This window comes from Motacilla alba, chromosome 11 (genome assembly GCF_015832195.1).
Source record: "Motacilla alba alba isolate MOTALB_02 chromosome 11, Motacilla_alba_V1.0_pri, whole genome shotgun sequence".
In the NCBI taxonomy this organism is placed as follows: domain Eukaryota; kingdom Metazoa; phylum Chordata; class Aves; order Passeriformes; family Motacillidae; genus Motacilla; species Motacilla alba.
Window position 1 is genome coordinate 6,183,457 of NC_052026.1, and position 27,929 is coordinate 6,211,385.

Consider the following 27,929-nt stretch of genomic DNA (forward strand, 5'->3'; position numbering starts at 1 on the left):
TCGTTCATAATCCCATATTCAGCACCTTTTTTAAAGATTGAATTTTCCTTCAAACTCACCTATTGAGATGCAACTTACCTGCTACTACTGTCTGCACATGAGGCAAAGCTTGAGGTGTCTGTACAAATAATTGATGTGTAATAAACAGAAGAAACTCTTGTTTCCAGCCTTCTTCATGTTGTGAGAAGCAAGTAAGGTTTACTGACTAGTGATTTCATGGATTTCTTTGCAATATTAGTAAATGAACATTCTCAGGTCTCAGGTACATCTGTTGCGCAAGGCAGGGCTGGTATTGTTTAAAATCATCAAAATTCTAGGAAAAGCATAAATAATTGACCCTAAAGAGAGGAGTGTTTGCACCAGTGATAAAAAATATTTAAAAATTTTCTTCCAAATCCTGGGGGCAGATTTCCCCCCGAGTGATAGAGTGGATGGCATTTGATTTACACCATCAGTGGAGAGCCCCTTCTGAGTACGTCGAGTTTGGATTCTCTGCCTGCACTTAGCATCCTTCCACATGGCTTCATGGATCAGTATTATAAATTCTAGACATAAACAAAGAAAAAAAAACAGACTGACAGAGAATGTGATCAACAATTTACATCTGTGCACAGTTTTTCCCTCTGTGCCACTGAAATTCATCTTTTATCTTAAGCCTTCAGTTTGCCTTCCCAGTCCTCTTGGTCGCAAGCTAAGCTGTAAAACCCTCAAAATATTAAGAAAATTACATCTGCTACATATTGCTTTAAATATAGTGTTCAGTCTTTCTACGTGTTACTTTGTACATTAAATGAATAGCTTGCCCACCAGGTAAAGGACATTTTGTTGCTTACCATGTCTGTCTCTGCACAACATGCAGTGCACGGGCATAAATAACAGTGTGTTATATAAATAATTACATATATGAAGGGCTGTAAAGCACCGAAGATATATTTGTACTTTTACTTATGAGAACATTTTAAAAATGATTGCTTTGTTCACTGCGTGGTTTTTATGTGTTGAATGTGGTGCACGCAGAGAACATTTTCCAAAGTTGTTTTTTTTTTCCCTTTCCTCCAGGTCACACTAGCGTTATAGTTAGCAAATTGATAAGGTTCCACTGTTAAGCTTTATTACTTGTGACATGAGCCTATGACACTTTATAAAAAGAAGTAATCCAGAACAATCTCTAGGTAATTAACACCTAGATAAACAAACATAAATTTCTATATTGCATTTATTTGGACTACCACTCAAATACGCGTGAACCATGCTTTTTTAATTAAAAGATAAATCTATGTGACACTTAGCCTCAAACTTAATTATTCAGCATAGTATAATAAAAAATAGAGCCCATTAAATGTGTCTTGCTCTGTATTTCTGTATTAACAGCAAAACAGTTCACTCTGGGATCATTTAAATTTTCTTCTTCCTCTTTTCCTGCAATTTCCCTATTCACTGAGAACCTTTGGTTAAAAAAAATAAATACCACAACAAAAAGCCCCCAAACAATACCCTGAACAACACCAACAGGTGAGGAGCCACGGAAGTTCTCACAACCCCTAGGAACACTCAGCTGGGTGACATTTCTAATATGACATTACGCCACAGCTTTATTCTCCCTCCTCCCCCTCCCCGGGCTTCCCGATGGAAACATACTGTGGTAGATCATGCCAAGCAGTGATATCCAGAAATGGAAATCACAATAGTTACGAATAATTTCACTGGGAGCATGCTTACAATACACAAGGTGAGGTTTCTATAATATACTGTTACAATACAGATGTTAAACAGAGAGGGGAAATATTCAATTCCCAAATTACAATAGACAGAGGGCCTAAAGTCCTTACAAAAGTTTTAACGAGAAATATTATCTTAAAGCTGGGAGCAGGCTTCTGGTGTTCGGTGGGAAGACTCAGGACACTCACAATCTGTGTGAGGAAGGCTGCCCATAAGTTGTGGGAAACAAAACCCCACAGACCTCAGTGAGACAGCCCTTCCTCTTTCAGACCTTCTTCCCACCTACCTTCACAGGTAATGCAACCCCACACGTGGTACATGGCCACTGCTGGTCATTTTTAGATTTCCTAGAGGATTGTATGCACAGTGTAATGCACTGCTTCCAGCAGAAATCCAGGACCATAAAGGAGACCGGAAGCATGTCCATGGAGGTGCAATGGCCATTGCTCCTTAATCAGTTTTTCACATTTTCCTTAACTGTCTACTGAAACCAGAAGCAAGAAAATCTTTGGGATACACCCCCCAGCACACTCCCCCCAGACAGTTCTTTTTCCCTGGATCCAGGGCACAGCAATTACCTGAAAAGAAAATGATCCTGTTGCGAAGCAGAGTTCAGCTCTGAGCCTGGAGCCCATCCCTCCTCAAGACACATTTTTATGTGCTGCCATTTTGTGCCTAGGAAGGGCTGTTCCCCCCACGAGATGGTGTGACACACAAAAAAATTTCATTAACTTCTTGGATTTTGATTAAAATTTGGTGCATTGCAGTGCAGATTTTATTCTCTGTGGGTGAAGAGATCTGTAGCATTTGCCCACAAACCACGGAATTTGGCACCAGGTCCGTGACTCCCCTGGCTGCAGAGACTTTCCCCATTTTCACCAGTAACAGCACCTCCTCACTGTGAGTTTCAGCCACTGAAAAACTGAATTTCTGTGATTCTATGCTTTAATTCTTTACCCTTCTGACATATTTTGCACCTTTTCCTTCTGGAGAATGCAAGCTAGAATATAACTATATTATTGTGGGTATGACTGGCTTAATTTAATATTAAAATTTCTGTTTTCGAAACATGTTTGCTTTCTCAGTTTTTCTTGGAGCAAGGCCACATTACTCTCTCCTCCCCATACTTGCTGTAGTTTCTCAGATTTGGTGCATCTTTTTTTTGATGTTAATCATCCTTACTTTTCTAAGTGAAAAACCCTTTAATTTATTTGCTTTCAAATGTGCAGATAAAACCTTAAAGGGGAAGAATAAAGATTCATCCAGGAGAATGGGAGCACTCTTGCTCTTGTACATTCTTTGAAGTGTGAGCAGCTTTCTTAACATGCACCAAAACAATAAACCTCACAATTTTCTAAAGCCAAATATATGATCTATACAAACAATCTTTTTTAATGTGAAAACATGACTTTATACATCATAGTGTATGATACACACTTCAAACACTTTCAAATCAAAGCTTGATAGACCCCAAGACTTTTTCTATAGTACATAAGTAGTAGTATATAAAACAATTATTACTACATGCTAAAACAGATTTCCACAGTCTTTTAATTAAGCACAATATATATAATATATATCTGTATATACTGTATATAGATTTGTTCAGATTAATAAGTGGACTGAGCACACACACCCAGCATAATACACTCCAGTAACTGCCTAACAACTGTGAATTTACTGGCATTATTTTTTTTTCTTTTTAAATCTGACAAAGCTGAAGAAAATAATGTTTTAACTGTTCCTAATAAACATAAGCAAGTAGGAAAACTTTTTTTTCAGAGGTAGAGGTTTTATTGCGTAAAACACTGGATAAAACTGTACTGCTTCAAAGACATTTTTATTCTAACAGCAGAAAGAAAACAGTCATTGCTGAAAAAACAACTTTTAATACTTCTATACCAGAATAAAGTTCTGTCAACTGATGTATTATAATAATAAATAATGACCAAGAATAAACTTTAAATACAAAGTTTTCTAATTGTTACAAGCATAGCAACAAAATCCTCTACTCTATTGATCTCAGATTTCCTCCAAGATAGAAATTTTTCTTTGTGTAGGAATGTAGACAGTATTATGACCAGTATCACAGACTACAGAAGTTACAGAGAAAAAACTTGACATGTTTAGATATGAGAAGCATGATGATATTCAGAAACTGACAATGCATCACTGCTGCTGTCACTTGTTTGTATTACAAGTTACAAATGTTCTGGAAAAAAGGGCTATGTCAGAGGGGAGGATAGGGACAGTAGCACCCGACCAAATGGAATCAACACACACATCACAAGGAGCAGGAGATGTTTCCAGTGTCACAAACAGAATTATTGCCTGTCGTTATCTGAAAATGCTCAGAAGACACAAAAGAATACTGAAAGAGCTCAAAAAGTGCAAGAAATGGAATGTGGGGGGGTGGTTTTGTTTTTTTTCTCTCTCTTTTTTTTTCTTTTTTTTTCTTTTTTTTTTTTTTTTTTTGCTAAGATACCGAAGGCGGCGCAAACACACAAAGCAAGCGACTGACACAGTCACCAAACACAGTAGTGCAGTTAAAATCCTAAAGCTTACTACAGTCAGAAAGGTTCAATAACATTTCAATCCTTTATCTAGGATCATAGAAACAGTTGCATTAAGTTTATCAACTCGATTTAAGTAAGGCAGTGAGAACTATACTAGAAAAACAAGAAAAGCAGCTTGCTCTGTGCCAGATGGGTCCAAGTTACACAGTGACCTCATTTAAACTGAAACTTCAGTTGGATGACATCCTTTCCGACAGCATATGCAAACCGTATTCCTTATTAGCCTGAGATTTTTTTTCCAGTCTCAGGGTAGCGCTAAGAATTTTATTTACATTGATTGCAGTTTAGTATTTTTTGTAAACTGCTTTAGGCAGAGCTGAAGTTTTAAGGCCCTGGGGTTTTACTCTGTGCTCCCAGCCTGCAAAGAAATATTGACTTTTTTTTTTTTTACTTTTTTCTTTTTTTTTTTTTAAGTCTGGATGATTTTGCTTTAGAAGAAGTTAATACTTCTCTACCATCACGATAAACAGCACCAATTTTTCTTCTATCAAAGGAAGTACATTAGAAGGATAAAATTTTATGCCATTCAGAGAATTTCAGAATAAACCTTTAGTTATTTTTCTTACTTTTTTTATGTGGTTTGTTATAATCTCTCAAAAGTTTCCTATGTGGCAAAGACCTTACTAAATTTGGAGCATCCAATCAGTAAAAAAGCTAAAGTCTGCAAAAATATAGAACGCATTTGTTTTACAAAACCAAAGAAATATCCTCTAAAACACTTTTCATTAGAGACAAAGAGCAGAAAGCTTGGATTCATATTTTAGATCAAGCTACTTTATAAGGGCTTGTTCCAGAAGAAACTTCTGCACTGTGTCTGTAACACTTACAAAAACTAATACATGAAAATTATCCATGACCAGGGGATCCTTCATTCAAGTGTAAGGAAAAAAAATAAGAAATGAAAGGAAGTTTGAAAAAAAACCAATAAGACAAGTAAAGAACAGAAGAAAAAAATTACCAACCTCCTATGTAATAAAATTTTGTTTCTCACCAGTACCTTCTATAGATAAGGCTGACTAGTTTCACTAAACAATATTTCTATATATTGTACTCCTATATTTATAGCAACTTCTTCAACAAGGGAAAAAAAAAAGAATAAAAGCATTTCCCTCAATACTGCAAGATGATTACAAAAAATGGAATTACATTTCAAATCTGCAATCACACATTGGGCTGCAGATTTTTTTTTCTAACCATTGATTCATTTGGCTGTATATTAAAAAAAAAAAAAAAAAAGAAAATGTAATATCACAATACTTTTCAAAATAGGTCAGTACTGACCCCAGCTTTTGGGCCGTCTAAGGTTTCTCCTACACTGCAGTTGCAACACCACTTGAATTGATTTTCTCTGCAATGACAGCTCCAGTCAGACTGGCACCATGGCAGTCTACCAAGACATCTCATTACTATGCTAGGCAAATGACAGCAGCTGGTGTCATATTATAAAGGTGTTTTCAACAATGAAAACACAGCCCCTCAATCTTCAAGGCAACACTAAATCGTTTAGAGGGTATCATTTTTCTGTTAAGAGCATTATTTTTGGACAAAGACCACTTTTAAGTTTGAAACTGCCCTGCTTTTTTAAATAACTAACGACCTCCTAACATTTTTAAATCACTTTATTATCGCACCTACATTGTTTGGAAGTACTAGTTGCCAGGTAACTGTTTAGCAGCCATTTCCAAGGGCTGGAAAATTTTTTTGCATGTGTAATATATATATTTACACACACACACACGTATGGAATGTGTGTATTTTGTGTGTGTGTGTGTGTATGTAGATATATATTCATTGTGGGTATGACTGGATATCTCTGTGTCTGTAAATACAGATATATAGATATATAGATATATATATATATGTACATGTGTTGGGACATGTACATATGCATATATTTGAATGTTTTCAGCCTTCTGGACCCTTCTGGGAACTGGCATGCCATCCCTTTCCTCAGAAGGGGTTTATTAAGCCAGCCCTCACCAACCACGTGTCCAAAGCAGGGCTAAAAGGCTACAGCAGAGCAGGGCTGGACCCGCTGGGCATCACTCCTGGGCCTTGGTGCCCTCCTCAGCCAGCTCTGCCGAGCTCCCTGCCTTGGCAGCCGCCGGCTCCTCCAAATTCCCAGCAGCTTCCGAGTCGACTCTGGAGCGCTTGAACCTGCGGTCGGGGTACTGGCTGTTGTCGAAAGGCATGCGATGGACACAGAGCACGTGGGTCTTCAGGTTTCCCTTCTGAGAGGCACTGTAGGGGCAGTATCTGCACTGGAAAGGCCGGTGACCTGCATGACAGACAACAGCCCGGTTAGTTTTTGCTTTAGCACACGGACATTGCACAGCCTGGACAAACGGGACACTCCGGAGCCCTTCTTCTGCTGGGAGGGGCCATTGCCCTTCCTCAATAAACTGCATTTCAAAAATTCTCTGCTTAGGATTTCCAGAGCAGTGCAGCTAATCCATCTCCCTCCTCAGCCCCAGCTGTAAATCCTTCAGCCCAGGATCCAAACCAAGCTCTTGTAAATACAGCGTGTACGAAACTGTCTTCTTTTACATTTGTTAATTATCTTTTTTATTGAAGTGCAATTCAGGGATGACAATGTGCAGACCCTCAGTCTAATAAACACACTTTGTCTTTGGGTGGGTTTCTGGGTAAAGAATTGTATGTTTTATTTCAATCGCACAGATTACTTTTTAATGGAAAGAAATAATGGATTGAGATAGCCAAGGCCTCAAACCTGCAAACATTTACTCCAGTGAGATTACTCCTGTGAGTAAAGATACGCAAGCATGTAAGTGTTTGCTGGACCAGGGCCCAAGGTTATCATCAGCTTTAAAATAAAATGTCCAAGCCAGATTAGAAAAGGAATGTTAATGCACAAAATCTGATAGACGCACTTCTTGTGGATAAAACAGCAATCGACCATGTAACAAAGGCATGAATGAAAGATATCACTTCTCAGTAGGGCTTATCAATATGCTCTCCTATATTTTTCAGATTATTAGGACTTCAAATCTCCATGCTGTATCTGGTTTTGGAGGTTATGTTTCAACAATCACATTTCAACCTATGCTGGGAAGTTGTTGATGTGTTTTACTGGAACTTTATGAGCTTTGTCTCTCAAATTAACTTAAACCAGGACCATCTGAGGTCAAATGCGCTTAGCTTGCTTTAATTTGCTCAAATAAATGAATAAATAAATGTGCCAGACCATCTACATAAAGCCAGGATAAGTGAAAAACAATACCCTATCTCCACATTTGAAGAGCACATTTTCCCTTGCTGCTGTGGTACTACTTAGCAGGCATAAAAGAGATGCTGGGGCAGCAGAGGAGGACAATTATGCTTCCTGCAATGGAGAAGTGGCTGGACCCTCTCCCCTTGCTTTTAGGTGGAAATTTACCAGCTAAACAAATAGACACCTGTTGTGAACTGGTCTGATGCTACCTGTACTGGAGTGGAAATGCTGCCATGGTCCTCCCAGCAGAGATGGGAGCATGGGCAGCTGCTGGCACGGGAGCATGAGCATCTCTGTAGCAGAGTGAATTCAGCTGAACCAGCATTAGTGCCCTGGGCTGCTCAAGCAACTTGCCATTTTTACTGTAATAACACCACCACCACCTGAAGGCTGAGTCCCCCAAACCATGCTGCTTGCTACCCAGGGGAAGGACACTCGGTGTCCTGAGCCCTTGCCTCAAGAATGCAGCCTTATTTCCTTCCTCAAGGATGGAAAGCTCCCCTTCACTCTTTGTTTTCACAGGCTGAAGACTGCCAGAAGTGTGACCACCCCCCAAAGCCTCCAACATGCATGTTTATGTATGTTATGCCTCCAGCACAGGAGGGACGTGGAGCTGTGAGCCCTGAGGAGGTACCAAGAGGATCTGAGGGATGGAGAACCTTTCCTGTAAGGAAAGCATGAGAGAATTGGGATGGTTCAGCCTGGAGGAGGCTCAGGGGTCACCTAATTGTGGCCTTTCAGTACCTTAATGGGCTGACAAGAAAGATGGACAGGGACTATTTACAAGGGCCTAGAGTGACAGGACGCAGGGGAATGGCTTCAAACTGACAGACAGTGGTTTATGTGGGATATTAGGAAAAAATTCTTCCCTGTGAGGGTGGTCCTAGCACAGGCTGCCCAGAGAAGCTGTGGCTGCACCATCCCTCCAACTGCTCCAGGCCAGGTTGGACAAGGCTTGGAGTAACATGGGATAGTGGAAGGTGTCCCTGCCTACGGCAGGAGAGTTGGAATGAGATGATTTTTAATGTCCCTTCCCACCCAAGCCACTCCGTGATGCTATGATCTCACCAACCAGCTCTTAATGCTTTACCCACAAGCAGCTCTTAATAAACAGCCATCCTAATTCTTTCCTGCAAAGAACAAATTCTAAGCAAGGAATGCAGAAGGCATGGCTGGAGCTAACCACCTCACATGCACCAGACTAAAAGCAAACTCTTTTTGCCCACCACTGAACCAAGTTCAAACCCGTGTTCAAAATTCCATGCAGAGAATGTCATTTATTAATTCAAGGCACTTTAATAAATCAGACAATATAAAGTGCACCTACAAGGATTCAGTTCTGCATTGCTTCTCCCACGACTTACTTTTTCAGGCCATCAAAATTTCACATCACTGCCTTGTGAAAAGTAAGTACACAATAAGTTAATTTGTATTGTCACTATGCAGTACAACTGTGGTAAAGAGCACATTCATTTTTAATCCGATATGAATAATATATAAATATGTATACAGAGTGAGGGTCATAGGAAAGCAAGCGGTACATTGTTTACAGCAGAAGTAGTACAAAAAGTAGAGATTATTCTTGCTTGCAAAGATAACAATATCTGCAATTTGCTTGTAACTAAGGGGTGAAGGAAAATTCCTATTTCTTTTAGGTATCCCCATTCATTAATTTTAGCTCCAAAACTTGTTGTGGGCAGCAGGCTCTTAAAATAACCCTTCCCAGATAAGTTGGCAATAAATTTATAATGCTTTATCTAGCAGTGGTTGGTAGGGCCTTTCTTAGCAAGCTATAGTTCATATGCATTTTACCCACTATATATCTCCCAATAAAACTATATGAAAGCCCTCAAAAAAAAAAAAAAAAAAGAAAAAGAAAAAGAAAAAGAAAAAGAAAAGAAAGAAATCTTCTGATAGTTCAGTAGTTCAGGAGATGATATGATATGCATTGCAATTGTAGTAAAAAGAATTAGAATGAAAGTGGGTGGACTAGGGGGGCAAACTAATCAAAAATCAGAATGGAGGACAATGTATTGTTTGCAGCTGAAATAATCCTGTTGCAGAGATATGTCCTGTGAAGGCTGTGACTGAGCATGTGGAGAGACTTTGCAATCCTCTGGATGGAAGCTGACAGTCTAAGGAAGTGCAAGAGCAGAAAATAATAATCAAAATTAGCTAAAATGACAACAATGATGGCCGGACTCAAAGAACACTTTTAGCATGTATGGATTTCCCCAGGAGGGGTGATCACTTCCAGCACCTGCTGGAGCCTCTCCTCTAAAAGTGATCTGAACCTCCCAGGATCAGACCCAGGAGGGCTGGCAGTGCTGAGGTGACCCAGGCTCATCATCTTCTCTACTTTGGACTGAATTTTAGGGAGCACAAGGAGCGTGGGTAAGAGGTACCTTCTGGCCAGGATGGAGAAGTTTTCTGCAGGCCCATATTAAGAAAAATCCCTCAGTGTTTGAAACTAGTCCACCTTTTTAAAAATATATGCTGCTTCATTAATTTAGGCTTTGAGGGAAAAAAAAAAGTAAAGTTTGTTTTCTTTTCTTTCAAGTTTGTGATGTGATATGTTGCTTTGTGACACTTCATGTCAGGCTGCATCAGTCACATCGCGTTAGGTTTCATAACATGGCATGACTGATGCAGCCCAACATGGTGCATCAGCTGAACAGTCAGGAACTGTAGGTTTTGAGAAAGACATGGATCTCAGTCTGAGCTTTAGGGCCACTTAAATGAAAGTTTACCTCAAGTAAGGGCCTTGGATTTAAACAAAGCCATTGCCCAAGAGTTGTTAAAGATTCAAGTACATGCCAAACAGTATTTTGCTTTGTCTAATCTTTAAAACTCAAAATGTATTATTGGAAGACATAAAAAGTCAATGTCAATGAAGTGGCACTGGGTTACTCACTGTAATCCAAACACTGCTAATAGTTACTAATTTATTAACTTTGATATGGATCCATTATTTAAGATTAGCACAAAGGAATACACAAACGAGAGAGAGAAAGAGTGATGAATACTAAAGTCTTTTTCATTAAAAAAATCATTTACATGGTCAAGCCGCATTAATTCTCCACTTCTAAAAATATTTGATCGGCATCCAAATTCTATAAAATTTCCACAAAGAAACATCTTATTTTTGTGATATTGCAGGCACATATGTAGGGGTTTGCACTAAAACGTAAAAATGGGCATTGAGTTAGTCACATGAATAAGATCAGGAATTTATTCCAGATTGTTAAAAGTGTACTAATCACAGCAAAATCATGGCTTTCTCCCAAAGCAGCAAGAAAATGGTAATTTGAAAGAAAAATGCCAATAATACATCACACACAAGCCGTCTGTTGTCCCCACTACACCACTTTGTATTACATTGCATATGTGTACATATATACACAGATACACGCATACAGACACACACACACACTCGATTTAATGCATAAATTTAGGGGAAAGACAGAAGAGCAATAACATGATGAACAGAAAACAAATGCTGCGCAATGTACTATAAATTATAATTAAGCTCTGAATAAAATGTGTTTCTTAGATATGACATTTGTTCCCTTAAAATGCAAAAATGGCCATGATTATCTGACAGAATGTTTTTCCTTAGATGGCCAATGGCTATAGCACTTACTGAGATGCAATACGGCAAACTCATTTCAGATTTCTTTGCCTGGTTTAAGAAAATCCTTTTGGTGAAAATCAAAAATAACAGCAATTACCTCTTTAAAACAAATTATTCCCTCGCAAAGAGATATTTGAAAAAGCCTCAAAGGCTTGAATTTCTTGGAAACAAATCTCTTTAGTTGGGATGTTGGACACTGAAGATCTGGACTCGACTTGCTGGGCCACTGTAGCAATGCCACAAGGGCAGGGCAGCTCTGGCCAGCCCTGGGCACTGGAGCAGGACTGGCTGCAGTGGCTCAGGATGGATGGGCACTGCCTGCTGCACTGGGATGCTTGGTCCCACAACGTTGCTGGTGGAATGGTCCATGTAATCACACATCTGCTGCCCAGCAAAGCCTGCACTCACACCTTCAGTAAGCCCGCGCCTCCCCAGGTGCTCCCCAGAGCTGCTTTGAGTCCTTTTTCCCCCACACAAGGCTGTATTTAAGGTACAATCATCTCTAAGCACATGAAGTGCGTCCTGCCTCAGAAGTAACAGCAGGCAACGATGGCCGAGTGCTTTCTGTGTTTGAAGAGAAGCTTTTTGAGCATCTCCAGTTCTCTGGCAGTGACTGCTGGGCTGAGCTCATGTCTCTCAGACCACAGCCTCCAGGTCCCAGGCATCTTGGTGAACACTGCCATTTGAAAGTATATTAGAGCATAATAACAGGCATTTGCAAAGGGAAAACTATTTTCATTTAAATCTTGGCTAGTGCAATTTCCTTTTTTTAACGTATAAATTTTCATAAATACATTTCCTATCCACGGCAAACATCCCAAGTACTACATGCATTACCCAGGAGAGCAGAATGGCTCTAAAGCAGCCATTCGGATCTGGAGCATAACTGTATGGATGGGAAAATGCTGAATAAATATATTTGTCCAATAGACAATAATGGCTCTGATTGAGCCATTCCACTTTATTGGTCTCAAAATATGCATTTTATGAAACTCCCCAAATACCAGACAGATTAAAATACACCCAATCAGGTTGGTATCTGTAATAAAAGTTTTTATAAAACAATTGAAAAGTATATATTTATTTACGCACAGGTCCAAGACCAACCAAGATGATCTTCTGGGAAAATTTCAATATTCTGTGAAGTTTATATGTTACTTGGATTACAAAAAACACCAAAATTAAATTTTAAAAACTGTATTTCATGTTGACCAAGAAAAGTCATTAAACCAAAAAGCCTTATCTGAGGCGTTTTTGGTGATTTTCTCTGGAACAACATTTTTAAAAAATGCAGAGATATCTGGATTTTAGGAAGGCCAGGGAACATTTCCAGCTACCAAGGCAAAGGCCTTGGGTTACATGTTTCCATTGGGACTCCTAAAGCAAGGGCAACTCCCAGAACACCCTCCATTCAGCTGAATTCCTTCATTACCAGGCTCAATCCTGCCGAGTCCTTAGAGGTCATCAGATGAATTGCTCATGGCACCAGTCTCATCACTTAAATCCCTCCTCACTGATACTGAGCACTTCGGAGCAGCTCAGGTGATGCCACCCGGAAGAGCCTTTGTCTTGCTGTGAGTTACTGGAAAGATCTTAATTAGGGGAGGATAACTTTGGGGTGAAGACTCAGCACATGACAAAACAGCCAACAGCCTGATCTTAAATAAATATAAGGATGTCTGGAAAAAAGAAAAACATGCCAAGGTCAGCACCCACCCCAAAGCCACCACATGACACTGAAGTCCTGGTGTCCTGCAGAGATGGACACTCAGTGTATGGGCACCTGCAACAGCAGGGTGGCAATTCATTGAACTATCACTGGCTGCAGAAGAGCTGGAAAATAAAAAGACCTAATCTGTAACTGATTTTATCAAAGATTTTTACTTGAACAAAAAACCACCTTCAATCATTGGATTAAATTAAACCCTCAGATACCTACATGGCTTTTCTGAAATTAATCAAAGGTGGAGCCTATTCTTAAGTTAGTGCCTTACACAGTGTTTGGTGTTTCCAAATAAGTATTTCAGCTTGCTGATGAGTGTACTAAAATATTTAATGATGACACAGAAAAGCAAAAGTTGGTGCTACATTTTGCCTTTAACACATATTATTAAAATATTATGTTAATTTCACACATTCCCCTTAAAATAAAAACTGTTCTTATAATAATTATTCAATTCCTGTCTCAAAAGGCTACAGTCACTAATTATCACACACTGAAGTTTCCTTTAAAAGCAAAAGAAGTAAAAACCACCAACAAATCAGCCCTGCTATGTAACACAGCCAAGTGCAGGTTGGTCTGACACAGAGGTTAACAGTCACCTAAGCACTCCTGATAAATTCTACTGTTGTCCTTCATCAATTATCTTACTAAATGATTCACTCACAAAACTGTGGAAAATAGCACTAATTTAACATTTTTTGCCTTTGGTATGTGGAACATGAAAATTATAATTATTTGGAGGTAGACTGAGGAAATTGTTAGCCATCTGTAGTGCACTAAATACAAGGGAATTAGGAAATGGCCAGTGAAATCACTGATGGTGTAACAGAGACTTGCAAGTCCTGGGAAAACAAACATTTCCCATTTCTTGCAGAGTTGGTAAAACAACAAAATTACTCAGCTCCAGCCACTCAGCACAGAATTTGTTTCTTTTTCAGAAGATATTCACACAGGAACTTTTGATTTAGAAGGGAAATGGATCTCTTCTTGGGAGAAAGGAATAGCCTCAGCAGAATAGCTGAAAATGTCTTCCTAAACAAATATAAAACTTTATGGGAACCCTGTAAAGCTAAAATTCTGAGATAAAGGCAGAAGACTGTGCTTTCTCAGGATCTCTGTGTCTCAGACCATGGCTGGTGGGTGCACACATGGTGCCCTGAGCACAATGGCATCAGTTCAGGTTCTGACATGACAAACATGAGTTACGAGCCCGGAGCCTCAGCGGGCTCCAAACGAGGTTAGTGGGAATGCTGTCATTGATTGAGCTTGAAATGCCAGACTATCATTGTCCCATGCTTTGGGAAATTTAATTACATTTAATTTTACATATTTATTTACTTTGGTTTATACACATAAGTAGAGGACAGAGTTCTTATCAAGGGCACTAGATACCTGTTGTAAAAAGCAGACAAACTCTGACTAAAGTCATAATGGCAATGGTTACAGAAATCATAATCCTTTTCATAATCCTAAACTCACTGCAGCTTGTTTTTTGGCCAAGCTTTCATTTCCAGCCATTTCCTCATGTCTGGTACCAATCCCTGTTCTCCCAAACCCTGATGTATCCCTTCATCTCTGCAGCCTGGGCCCCTCCACATGAGAGGACAGAGGTACCCAAGCCTAGGGAGTGAGCAGGGTACAGTCCTCACGGCCTTCCCTTTCTCTCGTGTTTTGGGGAGACTGCAACTAAGGAAACACATTTTGAAGGTAAGTGGCAGACTTTTCTTTAATATTAACTAACCCTAAGTTCTTCTGATCATCAAAATTACATGCTCAGAGTCCCACCTTTGCCTTTACTTACATATTTCAATTAATTGCTATGTCTATTCACTCCTTTACTTGCTTTAATCACTTCAATAACATTATATTCCCATTCTAACCCCCTTGAGCAAAATATCTCAGTTTTCCTACTAGGTCATTCACAAGTTTTCTCGCTAATGTTCTGTCATATTTTTTAATTGTCTCAGTAAATATTTATTATTTCAGGGAGCATTTACCATTTCTTGAATGAAGCTATATTTGAATTTAATGTGCCTGTGATTTCCCAGAATAAATGCTATACTGGTGGCACTGGGATTTTAGTAAAAAGAACATTCAATTCAGAAGCTAATAGGAAAGACCTTGTTAGTGATTTTGGTACCAAATATCCTTTATTCTGCCTAGCAATTCATAAAAGCGATATAATTTTCTCTTTAACTCTGGGCAACTGTCTTGAGTTTATTTATTTTATTTGGCAGAATGGAATTTTTAAAATCCCGTACTCAGCTTTCTAAATCTTTCCTGCCAACATTTGGATGTGTCACAACCTCAGCTGGTGTCAAACTGGACAGTCACACAGCCTGAGCCATACAAAGACCTGCCCCCCTCTGCACAGCCCTGTAAGGATGCCCGGCCTCCCCACCAGTCCCACAGTCCATAAATCACCTGGGTGGGAAGGGATGAAATTATCCACATGCTATAACATTTGCTGAAGTGAGACCCTAAGCTAGAATATCTGTTTTCTGCATGTATGATGTCACTTAGACTAACTGTGTTCTCCTTTCATTTTGGTTGTTGCTTTTTCACATAACTGGGGTAATTTAGAAGGTATTTTGTCACATTATCACTTGTCATGTACCTCACGATTCTCTAACTCCAGCATCGTGTTAGTAGAGAGACTAGAGAAGAACAAAACACATTAAGTAAATAAATATCTAGCTCACTAATAGCTAATATTTCAAATTATCCAGGAGCAGCTCACAACCCCACTAATCATTCTGCTAAAACATCACTATTATCTGTTTATGGGATTTGGTGAGTGGAGTTCTCAGAACCACTCATTATTGGCAATGCTTCTGCATTATGTGCCATCACAGCACAGAATTACCATGAGCACAGCCTGAGTGGGAACTCACATCAACCCACCTTTCACCAGGCACATTTCTGATGTAGGTGTACATATAGCTAATGTTTCCGCAAAAAAATAAACCAACATATTTTTATTATATCCCATTCAGCAAACCAGGACATCAAACAGTAAAAATTAAAGGGCTGCAAAGAGTAAATTGAGCATTAACTTTGCAGGACCTCTCCCTCTGGAAAGTGCTGTTGGTGTTGTCACAGAAAAAAAGTGTCTTTTTTATCAAGTCACAAAGGAAATGCTTTCTCCCCTTCTCCTTTTCTTTTCTATAAAAGGCTCTCTAAAATGAAAGGTGTCAGACTTTGCTTTTTCTTCTTGGCATGATCCAGAATGTATGGCTGAGGAATGACAGATGTCTGCAACCAGCTGCAATGAAGCATGCTAAAGTTTCAGTCTAATCCACTTATTTCACTGCAGTCACGTAAACCAAAACAAATGGGCAGTGCCTTACATTATAAAAACACAGCAGCATTACTTTGTTGCATAATGTAGCTGATACGCCATCTTTTTATCATTTTTCCTACTGCAGAAAGAATTCACCTCTTTATTAAAAACAGCCCCTGAAAGTTCTCCCATTCTGCTTGCCTCTATTTTTTTCTTTTAGTGTCACAGCAGTCCTGCGATGCTCCATGCATTACTCAATATGTGGCTATTATAAAAACACCGTCATATTTTTCCAGGGAAGACTGCTTTTGTTTTTAAAAACGTGATCCAATTCAGAAGCCACCGGGCCTTATTCTGCTCTCTCATCCTCGCTGCCAGCCCATGGCTTGAACAGATCTGTGCTGCTCTGAGTCAGGATAGGATCTGCCATCAGATCAGTGCATGTTTCATCTGAGCAAAAGCCAAATAACAAGTGCACCAAGCACTTACCTTAACGGGTAAAAAAAACCCCACGTCTCTGTTTTCCACTGATCAAACTGGAAATGTCATCAGAGACTCAACTAATAGCCTTATTCTACCCAACTAACCTCATTCAAACCCCTCCCATTTTAATGAGGAGGGGGACCCACTGGCAGTGTGTTTCCTGAAGCCCTGAACACCCCCCTGTGTTTTGTTATGCCAGAGGGAGTATAACCTAAGTGAACATGGCATCGCTTCCTGGGAAGGGAGACCCTGCCTCACTCCAACATGTAGTGCAGCAACCTTTTGAACCCTCCCCTCTTTAATCCTTGTATGGAAAGGGAAAGGATGAGGAGTCATGTGGCTCCCTCCCCGCCAGCAGTTCCAACAGCTGGGAAGCACTCTTTCAGCGCAATTCATAAAAAAAGATGTGTTGGATTTCGCCGATGGCAGAATGGTGTACGATTTCTGGCCCTTCAGGCTAAAACAATAAATGCAAAGAGGAAAATTTGAGATTTCCCCCCTTAAACTTCCCACAACAACCTCAGCAAAACCACATGACTTGTCTTGTACAATCTCCCTGGTGTTTTCAGTGCTACTTTGGCAGGAAATCAGAATTACTGTTATATAAATTCCATCTGATGCCAGAGCTACCATCTGTGAGTAAAACTGCTTCACCTACGTCTGCCGGCAAAGCCACTCTCCCAGAGACAAGGGAGAAGGGGAAAAAAAATTTGATTAATTTGCAGAATGCTTGTGATTTGCTCATATATTATTATAACTGCTCATCAGCACATGACAAATTCCCAGCACTCCGCACAGGAACCCGTTCAGTTTCAGCAGTTTTTTGCGTCGGCACCTGACAGACTGCAGAGCCACTAATGACTTTCAGATGCTTACAAACAGTAATTCTATCTTCAGAATAAAAAGAAAAATCCGTAGGAAGAAAAGAGTAGAGTTAGTCTATTCCATTTCCTTCCTGTATATCAACATGATTTAACTCTTCGGGGCAGCAGCGGTTCCAGGATCACAACACGGCTGCTCCTTGCCTGTAAAAGACAAAGACTGCCAATCTCAGGGGAAAGGTGGAAGCAAAAGCCGGTCTCCGAAGGCTTTCGCTACACCAGCTCCGCAGAGAGCCAGATACAAAGCAGGTAGCCTAGGAAAAGGCACACCTACCCTGCAGTACTGGGAGAAAATACATGCTCTCCCCAGCGCTCCCGAATTCCATGTCTATTTCCCTATTTTAATACTTCTGATAACCTTTTACATTTTCAGGGAACACATCTGCTTCCTAACTGCAGCTGAAATGTTTTTTTCCCCCTTTAAAAGTATGATTATGCTTTCTGAAGCACTGTCTGTGTGCTTGATTGCCTGTTTTAGATTAGAGATTTTAGCAAGGAAACAAAGACTTCAGAGTGCACATCAGTCCTGCATATGAGAAACCACAGAAGGAATAAGCAATAAAATGTGATGCACCATCTGTCCACAAACAATAACCTGGATGTTCTGAAGGCTTACAAATTATTTAGCACACAACCTCACCGAATTATAGGACCCTTAAATAGAGCAATAGACTGGGAATGAGAACCTCTTTGATGTCCTTTTGTATTTTTTTTTCCCAACTCAGCCCTCGATTGATTGCTATCTGTTGAGGTATTTCTCAAAGACTATTGGAGCAAGTTGATATTTATTAAGTAGCTCTCTGTAGAATATTTTGCCACAGATTTGAACAGTGGGGTATACACTGCCTCCCTGGCCCTAGCCTGCTGCAAACAGATTGTTAATCAAAAGACAGTCTAAAAGAATAGTCAGTTGGGAAATTCAGTCCTAAGGGCAAAATGCTGCCCTCGGTACCCATGTGCAACTCCTGCTGCTTCCATGGGAGCTCACGGGAACGCTCAAGGAGGAATTTGACTTTATTAAGTACCAGAAGCTTTCTGACTGGACTCTGGTAGAACAATTCTCCAACAAAGAAAGCGATTTTAATTCTTGATTTTATTTTTTTTCTCTCCCCCAAATTAAGTCCTGCTGCAATTAAAAAGAAAGTGACATTTTTCCTGGCTGTCATGCTGAAGCACAGTGATCTTGCATGCAAAACGCATTAGCAACTGAGCACACTCCAGGTACTGTAAACTAGAGTATGTCAAAGCTACTGGATCCCTAGGCAAACCTGGCATCCCCCAGCAATATGCTTGCATACCAAAATAAAGATATTCAGAAACCTGTGTTTGGGATAGAGGATTTTGTCTCACCATATATAAATGTGAAATCATGTTTTAAAAAATCAGCCAAATAAACACTAAAAATACTTCTTTTTTAATATAGAGTGAATAGCAAAATTTCTGGATCTACTGTTTCATTCAACCTGCATTATAAATTCCTGAGTTTTTAGTGAACATTAGAATTTGTTTTTTTCCAACTGAAGCATGCCTCTAAACCCACACTCCAAAATAAGACAGAATCCCTTAAAGCCACCCACTTAATTTTTAAAAGGAAGAGCCTGCCCGAAATATTTCTTTTGCTTTGGTTTCCATAGAATTTTTTCTGCAAATTTTCTTAACACAACATCTCCCACACTGGCTTTCAGCTAACAAACATCCAGACCCACCTACCAAAGGTCTTCTCAGTGTGGTCTTTACTCTTTTGCCTAGATGTCAGATCAAAATTCAAATAAAAATAGATATTAGAAGACAGAGGATTTTTTTTTTACCGTATTCTTTTTGACAAACAGGCCAAGAGGGAGGTAGCTGTATAATTAACTTTAGATGTGCCTAATGTAACTCCATTATCATTGATGGGTCTTATGGAGAGACACTGAGAGGGAAATGCACCTTCTAGAGTTTCATAGTGGAGCCAGAACTATTGAAGAATATTTCAGTATTTAGGCCCTGATTCAGCAAATTGCTGAAGGTTATGCATACTACAAAGCCTGTAAGTCATCCCACAGACTTGTGCAGGAATTCACAGGAGCTCACACAATGCACAAGCCCAACTTGTCCCTGAGCTGGGGCTTAGGAGCTTGGCCCTTACTTACAAAGATTCCTAAAAGAGACATGAAAATTTGCCTGGGGGTAAAAGCTGGCACATTCCATTGTCTCACTGTGAATCTGTGCTCCTTATTGCATTTATTTTTGCATTTATTTCTAAGTGGTGAGGGTGCAGGTGAGGGTCCAGCAGCCCAGCACCTGTGCAGGGACCCGCAGCCATCCCGAGCTCTCCTGCAGGCAGGGTGGGGCTCACAACTGGCTGCTGGCTGGGAGGATGGGAATTTTACCATCACTGGGGGCACGTGGAGCTCTATGGGTTACGCACAGACCAACAATCGACACCCAGAGCTGAGGCTGCTGTCACCCACGTCCCTAAAGCCACGCATGAGAGAGATGAACGGGGCAAACGAGATGAACGTGCAGCAAAGCCCTCAGATGTCAAAGGAAGCGAAACCAAACTCTCCTTCCAACAGCTCCTGTGGTAGTCAGTACGCAGAGGAACAGATGCTACTGAGGATTTTATTTTAAACAAAATTGGAGAAGTCCAATTTTCCATAGTGAAACGCTATGTCCATTTAGGGTGTCTGGGTATTTTTTCAATGATTTAGAATCAAGGAGCACCCTACATATCTCCAAAGAACGTTTTCAGCATATCAGGTAGCAAAGAGGCAAACATCCCTGCCAGCAGCACCCAGCACACCAAAGCCTTGCTCCTGCTGCCTGCAGGAGAGCCACTCAATCCCAGGGAAGCTTCATTGACTTCCACCAACTTCCAGGGAGAAGATTTACTTATGTGAAATCAATGGCAGGCTCTGGGCTTTCAAGCAAACTGATATCCACTTGGGCTTCTCTGTGTATAAACCAAAACCATTTTGCAACAAAACTAATGCACACAGTGGTTAGAGGGGGCCAAAATATTTTGCCTGCTGGAGAAAAGGATGCAATTTCTCTGATTTCAACAAATAATCTGAGGCAAGTAACTTTCCTCTATCTACCATTATGCTAATCAGAACAGAGAGGTCCATAAATGTACTTAAAGAGACGACTAAAAAAAAATTAATCTGTGGTTTAACTTAAAGGTCAACTCAATACATATTGAGAAGTCAACTGAAATTCTGCCATTAAATATAATCACTGCTTCTAGGGTGGTAAATACTGTGTGGAAATACCCATCAGGAGCCAAATTCTGATCTCAGACAAGCACCTGGATAGAGGAGAGCTGTGCTGATCTTGCATACAGAGCCTTTCCATCTGAGCCTCCAGGTATCAAGATCCAGGCCACTGGATAAGCTCCTTTAAATTCCATAATATGCGATATATAAAAAAAATATTTATATATTTTAAAAATCTTGGGGGAAGGGGAGTGTGGGTTTCTGGACTTTTTCCAGCTTTCTGGATTCCTACTTTCAAGCATTTTCTGTAACCCAAAAGGCTAGAGAGTTCCTTTCTTACAGAAAGAACAGAGATTCTTCTATAATCACATGGCTACCGTGGTGAAAGCCTTTCAGATATAAAAACTGCCCCAGCCATTACAGTAAAATCAGGAAGAGCAAGAGCAACTCCTGCTCCTGCTCCTCAGCTCTGGGGCAGGTGTCAATCCCAAGCCCTTGCTGTAAACACAATTGTTCACAACCTCAAACCAGTTTTCCTATTCATAACAGAAAGAAGTAAATTGAAAAAGGCTTAACTAGCATTTTTTATGTGTGCAAACTTATTCTTTAAATTTTAATATATGGTACAGTATAGGCATTTTCTTCTGAAATAATGTCAAAGATTTGGAAAGGGAAGGCGCAAAGGTCAGATTTAAATCCTGAAGGTAGCATAAAAAATTTAGATAACACTGTTTGTATATATTTTTGTATAGCATGTGTCCTGACAGTGTCACCATCAGCATGGGCTCTAGAATTCATAATCCACTGTGCTATTTTTTAAAATAGTTTGATTTGTTTATTAACTGTGCTTTCCTATTTCCATGAGATATAGACATCGACAGTGAATAGACCTTTTCTAATTGAACTGATAGCTTGAAAGTGAACATGTCCTTGAATTTACACTGAAAGATAGACAGTGATTATTTATAATAAGGGATTTAGTCAACTGCCTTTCCATTTGTACAGCAAGGACTTTATCAACAGACCATGTTTAGGTAAATAGTGCCAAATAAGATAAATTTTGTATTAAAGGACGAATGTCTCGCAGTGTCAGATGTACAAGGAAGAGACATTTGGCTGATGATATGTCCTGTAAGTATAAAAGAGAGTATTAAGATAACACTTTATGCTAGCATTAATACATCAAAGTTCTGGACTGACCTGTTTCATCCAAAGTGAAAGCGAGGATGCTCTTAATTCCTATCTAAGATTAATTTAATTCAGAAGGCATTCAGCCTTATGTCCTGTTTTGCAGCTTTATAAGAATTGCTGGATTTGCAAAATAGCACGGCTGTACGCACGTTAATAAATGGTCTGTATTTGTCTAGGCAGAGTTGAAGCCTTTCTTTAAAAACACACACACATACACACACAGGCACAACTCTGGCTCCGTGAGCTTGCTTTGCCCACAATATTAGAGCTCAGCTATCTCCTTGCTGAAGGGCCTATTTGTCTGCTTTAAGTGAAATCACTCAATTCTCAAAAGTCAGTGGAGGACTTTGGAAGGGGGAGGGCTGGGAGAGGCCACTCCAAATAAGTTCCATTAATCAAAAGACACAGTCTAATGTAACTAATATTTTACAATTAGAGAAGACAAGATGGAACTAAAAGCCATCTATCTCTCTTACACCACATGATCATCGATTCATAATCAGAAGACTGAGAGTCGCACAAAGATGCATTTACAGGGGCTGGGGGAGGGGGCTGGGTCGGAGCTGGAGATAATGAACACGATGAGAAGGAGCGGCGCTGAAGGCTGGGGAAAGATGACAGAGTGGTTCAATGGTGACGGATGACACGAAGATGAGTACTGATACCTGACAGGCAGCGAATGATGACTGCAGTCCTTTCCCACCATTATGATCCTCAATTATCTTGCTAAGGACTAAGAGGGAGGAAAAAAAAAAAAAAAAAAAAAAAGCCAAAGTGGCTCAGCCCATCCGTTTATTTATAAGCTGGGATAATGCTAGAGTGTGCCAGGCTGCTGGGAAAGGCCACCTTTTGCAATTTGATCAGCACTTTATAGGAGCTGTAGTTTTCATTGTCAGTGCTCATGGGCACAAGGGGAAATGGGTAAAATACAGTACTTGTCCGTCTGTTTTGTAATAAAATTCTTAAATCTTCAAAGGGAGTTATTTTTTTTCTTTCACTGCCACCTTCAGGAAAAAAAAAAAAAATCAAAACCCTGGGCTGACCAAAAAAATAAAAGAGAAAATGGGCTTTGTATTTGCACATAGAGTTAGCGGGTTGCAGCCTGTGCTCCCAAAATTCCACATTCAGACTTATCCAAATGAATGATACGTGGTGGGGAATGAGCCAGCATGAGCAAGAGCCGCAGCTACGAGGAGTGCAGGAGCAAAGTGAAGAGGAACTTTTCAAGATTCTTCATTGATTTAGGGAATTATTAATAAAAAGGGAAGAAAGTTCGCTCGAGACTGCTTTGTAGTTGCAGAAGATGCCACAGGCTAGCATTTCTATACCAAAGAATATGCCATTCTGCTACATTATTTATTTTTAAAGACACAGATCTCCTAGCTATGTTGGAGTCGTTGCTTTGGAGAAAAAGAAAAACAAATTAAGATTAATGTTCTACACAGCTCCCGATAGCAGTAAATATTTGATCAGAACAATTCACATTTAAATGTTGACATACTAAAAATCATATTTTTTGGAAGAAATATTTCTTCTTCTTGCTTTAACCAAAACTTTCTGTTCCTGTCCCTTTCCCTCACTGGTCCTCTTGAAGAAACAAAGTCACATAATATAGCACCACATTTTTAGCCAGGACAACTAAAATTAACAAAACCAGGTCATTAACAGCTCTGTTCAAAAAAAAAACCAAAAAAAAAACCCACACACACTATACAGGTCACACATATTCTGCAATCCTGCCTGCCTTTTTCCTCTCACTCATTTCTCTCTGAGGGAGCAAGCTGCTCAGTTTAGCTCCAGCCCAGGAGGGCACAGTGGGCATGGTTTGCTGCCCACAGTGCCCTTTCCCCAGCACAGCAGGGCACAGGCTCCCAGCAAAGGGGGCATCCTGCACATTTTGAGGTGATGAGAGTCCAGTCCCTCATAGAGATGGGTTTACAGCTCTGCCTGCTTACCAAGGACAGGAACAAACCAGCAAGAGACATTGAGAGCACTGTCTTGTGTTCATGAGCAAGCACAAAGCACCAGGTAGGAAAGCTGAGCCCAGCTGGCACATGAAGAGGCTCAAATACCAACACACCAGGCTTCATCTGACTCCATGCTAAAACTCCCCATGGACTTTTCCTGGCTCCACGAATGTCAGAAAATTATACCAGCAAAAAAACCCCATACATCAGAACAGAGCTGTGTTATCTGTGGTGGAAGTCAAGTGTCCCCAGTCACACCAGTTCCTGTTGGCCAAGGGATCTGTACCAGTAAGCACTGGGAGCATTGGCAGGTGCTTCTTGCTATCAGAGATATTACAAGTAAAGGCATTCTGGATTTTGGTGACATATGTTAAACAAAACAGGTGGGGGTAAAAATCCAATGGCAGGAATGTACTTGTAAATGCTTACATGGGTATTAGCTGTCTTAAAGCCCTGAGCATGTGTTGGGCAATCTGGGCTCTAGGGCAAGAGGTGCTCCAGCTCCAATGCCAAGGGAAGGCAAGGATGTGTCAGGACATTTGTTAGGGCTACTGGGGCACCGTTGGGTGGACAAAGAGCATGTCCCCAAAGGAGAGAAAACATACTGTGTGACAAACTTCAGCTTTTATAGAGCTGCTTCCTAATTTCAATGGCTTCCACCTTTGCTTTTGCATGGAGAATACCCAGGTTAGGCTGGGTCTGAAGGGAGCGGACTGCACTGGCACAAGAAATGCAGCAGCCATCACACAGGGAGTGTCTGCACAACGAGAAGCCCTGCTGGAAGAAGACCATAAATATTCCAAGAAGCATTTTGCAGATATCCATTTAGGAATCCTAATTATGAACAAATGTCCTTAATCTGCCCACTTCATACATCTGAGATTTAAGACAGGTTGAATCCATGATCGTCATCGCAATTAGCACAAACAAAAGGGCCAGATGTGAGAAGCATGGTTCTGATGTCAGGGTCTTCACAGCAACTGATCAAATATTGTATAGCTGTAACTGGTTTTCATAAATAGCATATCTCAGAAGTGATGATAACTGACACATTATAAAATGCATTTTTCAGCATTTTTTGCAAGAGCACGTGCTGCACTTGTGCACAAGTTGGACCCATCTCCCTGTGACATTACTTCAGCATTTATGGCAAAACAACTCGGCTGTCATCAGTGGATTCACAATTGTGTAAAATTGGACTATCATAGTGATTAATTGGGCTAACTTAATTTGTATATACAAATTAAGTAACTGCACTCATAAATACCTAATTTAGCATGTGTGTGAAAGTTTAATTTGCACATACACTCACACACTTTAGGTAGATGAAATATATAATTATGAAGAATTTTTTTCTGCCCTTGTCTGCATGTATAAATTCTCTGAAAAAAAGTTTTCATTCTTTATATTGAACCCAGATAAACAAATATTTCTTTTATCTACCCGTATCACTTCTGTTTTCCAAATGGCTACCAGGAGAAGCTATGTATATTTATGAACCATAGGCAAATAATTAAAAAGGATAAAAAAGAAGAAGAAAAAAAAATCTTACAATTAACATGCAGTTGTTTGTGCTTGAACACAATTCTAACAAACAAGAGTATTATAATTTTGCTTGAACAAGCACTGCAAGATTCAAGCTTTAAAATAAATTTTTTAAAACTCTACAGAAAAGTGTTTTACTAATATGAGAATAAAATATTTAGTTATTAGCACAATGTTAAGATTTTATTTTGAACATAAAATTAGGATGCTGAGGATTATTCTGCTGTCAGTCCAGACCACAAGGGCGATGTAACAGCTGTCATTCAACAAGCAGCAGCAGCAGCAATATAAACTAAAGTTTAGCTTTTTGTTTTCCCTGGAGCTTTTTATCAGTGGGAACTGTGAAAGAAACGACTGGATGTGGCACTCAGTGCCGTGGTCTAATTGGCAAGATGGTGATCACTCAAAGGTTGGACTGGATCATCTTAGTGGTCTTTTCCAACCTAAATAATTCTGTGATTCTGTGAAATAGATAATAATGCCTGAACGGTGCATTAGTAATTTCATACAAAATTAACCGGGAATTATTTTCAAAAATAAGGAAACTAGAAAGAAAAATAAATTAAAAAAAAAAAAAAAAGGAAAACTAATAAAAAAGCAGGGATACAAGCAGAGCCTTCACTGCGCTGTGAAGGACAGACTCGGGAATATTTAGCCGGGTGCTCTGATAAAAACCCACCAAATGGCTGGGCAGCGTGCGGGGTGCCAGCAGCGGCTCAGTGCGCGGTTTGGGCCAAAAGGAAGGAAAGGAATCAGAAACAGAAACAGAAACAGAAACAGAAACAACAGGAACATTTCTGTCCCGCGTTCATGTCCCGGCGCCGCCGGCTCGCGCGGGGCGGGCGCTCGGTCTGCAGCGCCACCTGCGGGCGGCGCGGCGGCAGCGCAGCGCGGGCAGCGCCGGGGCCGGGTCACGGCGCGGTCACTGCCCCGCACCGCGACACCGCAGCGGGCCAGCCGCCACACCGCAGCGGGCCAGCCGCGATACCGCACCGGGACAGCCGCGACACCGCACCGGGCCAGCCGCCACACCGCACCGGGCCAGCCGCCGCACCGCACCGGGGGCGGCCGCCACACCGCACCGGGCCAGCCGCCACACCGCACCGGGGCAGCCGCCACACCGCACCGGGCCAGCCGCCACACCGCACCGGGGCAGCCGCCACACCGCACCGGGGCAGCCGCCACACCGCACCGGGGCAGCCGCGACACCGCATCGAGGCCAGCGGCGGCACCGCACCGGGGCAGCCGCCACACCGCACCGGCACCGGAGCGAACCACGGCCCGGACACGGCCCCGGCACCGATCCGCACACAGTCCCGGGACCGGAACGAACTGCGGTCCGGACACGGCCCTGGCACCGGAACGAACCGGGACCCGCACACAGCCTCGGGACCGGAGCCTGTGCATAGCCTTGAGACTGAAAGAACCCCGCACACAGCCCCGAGACCGCCGATGCCCCCGCACGCCGCGGGTCTGGCATTGCCGGTGCTGCCTGCCCCCGCACAAACGGGCAGCGTTGCGGGTTCAAGCTGCCCAGCCTGCCAAAACGACAGAAATGTGTTGCAGGACACGTTGTGCAGCTCCGAGGGGCTGACTTTTAGGTGGCACCGGTGATGGGGAGGCTTTGCTCCACGCCAAAGAGTCACCACGTTGATTTTTTTAATGTTTGGGCAGCAAACTGGCTGGTTAGGAGGGGAAACCTGCCTAATTTCAGACATTCTATGTGTGTGCAAGTGGGGCATGAGAATTAAAACCACGGCTTTTGCAGCCTCCCCAGCCCGTCGAGCGTGGCCTGAGCCCCAGCACTTCCAGCCGCTTTGGGCTCAGAGCACGGGTTTGGCTCTCACTCCAAGCCTCGGGGAGCCAGCGCTGCTCTCCAGGGTCTGTGCCAGCCGCTGCTCTGGGGCCGGCCGCACACAGCTCCTGGCCATCCGCTGGCTGAGGTTCTGCTTCCTTACACACACCATCCACGTCACAAATCGGATATTTGGCGATAAAAATAGTACGGCGTGTTCCTCTGCTGCGTGCACAAGCGCCCCGAGGCGCTGGCGTGAGCCTCCCACGGCCCAGTTCAGGAGGACGAGACCGCGCCGGGTGCGGGCTTTGGGCTCGGAGCCGCCCCTGGGAGCGCCCCCGGGGCAGTGCGGGCGGGCAGCGGGGCTCCTCCCCCGGCAGCGCAAAGTGCAGCCTGCCCGCGGCACAGAGAGCTGAAAATGAGCTCAGGTTCTGACTCAGAGTATTTGCGGCACCAAAACCCTCTTGTGGTCCTACAACTCATGTGAGACCAAACCTTGGTCCCAGTAATAGCAGACAAAAGCTCTCCCTAAATTAAACGGGGAGTTCTTTTTTCATCCTGCAAAGGAGGAACTTTGCTACAACAAAAATAACTAAGTGAACAGAAAGGAGACAAATTAAGAGAAAGGTAGCTTTGGAATGAAATGGAAAAATAAAGTAAATCACATCACTAATTGAGTCAATTTTTTGATTATAAAGCCAGA

The 27,929-nt window shown here is 41.4% G+C and overlaps 1 protein-coding gene across 24 annotated transcripts in view; it reads right to left on the bottom strand.

The window, feature by feature from the left end:
• Positions 1 to 3,160: 3,160 nt before the first annotated feature.
• The window catches only part of ZNF536 (zinc finger protein 536), a 345,678-nt gene continuing 320,909 nt past the window's right edge, over positions 3,161 to 27,929 (bottom strand). For all 24 annotated transcript variants that reach the window (XM_038148352.1, XM_038148367.1, XM_038148359.1 and 21 more), the window contains one exon: positions 3,161 to 6,573. In XM_038148352.1, the coding sequence (XP_038004280.1) occupies positions 6,338 to 6,573 (236 nt within the window). In that variant the 3' untranslated portion in view covers positions 3,161 to 6,337. The remainder of the gene's footprint in view (positions 6,574 to 27,929) is intronic.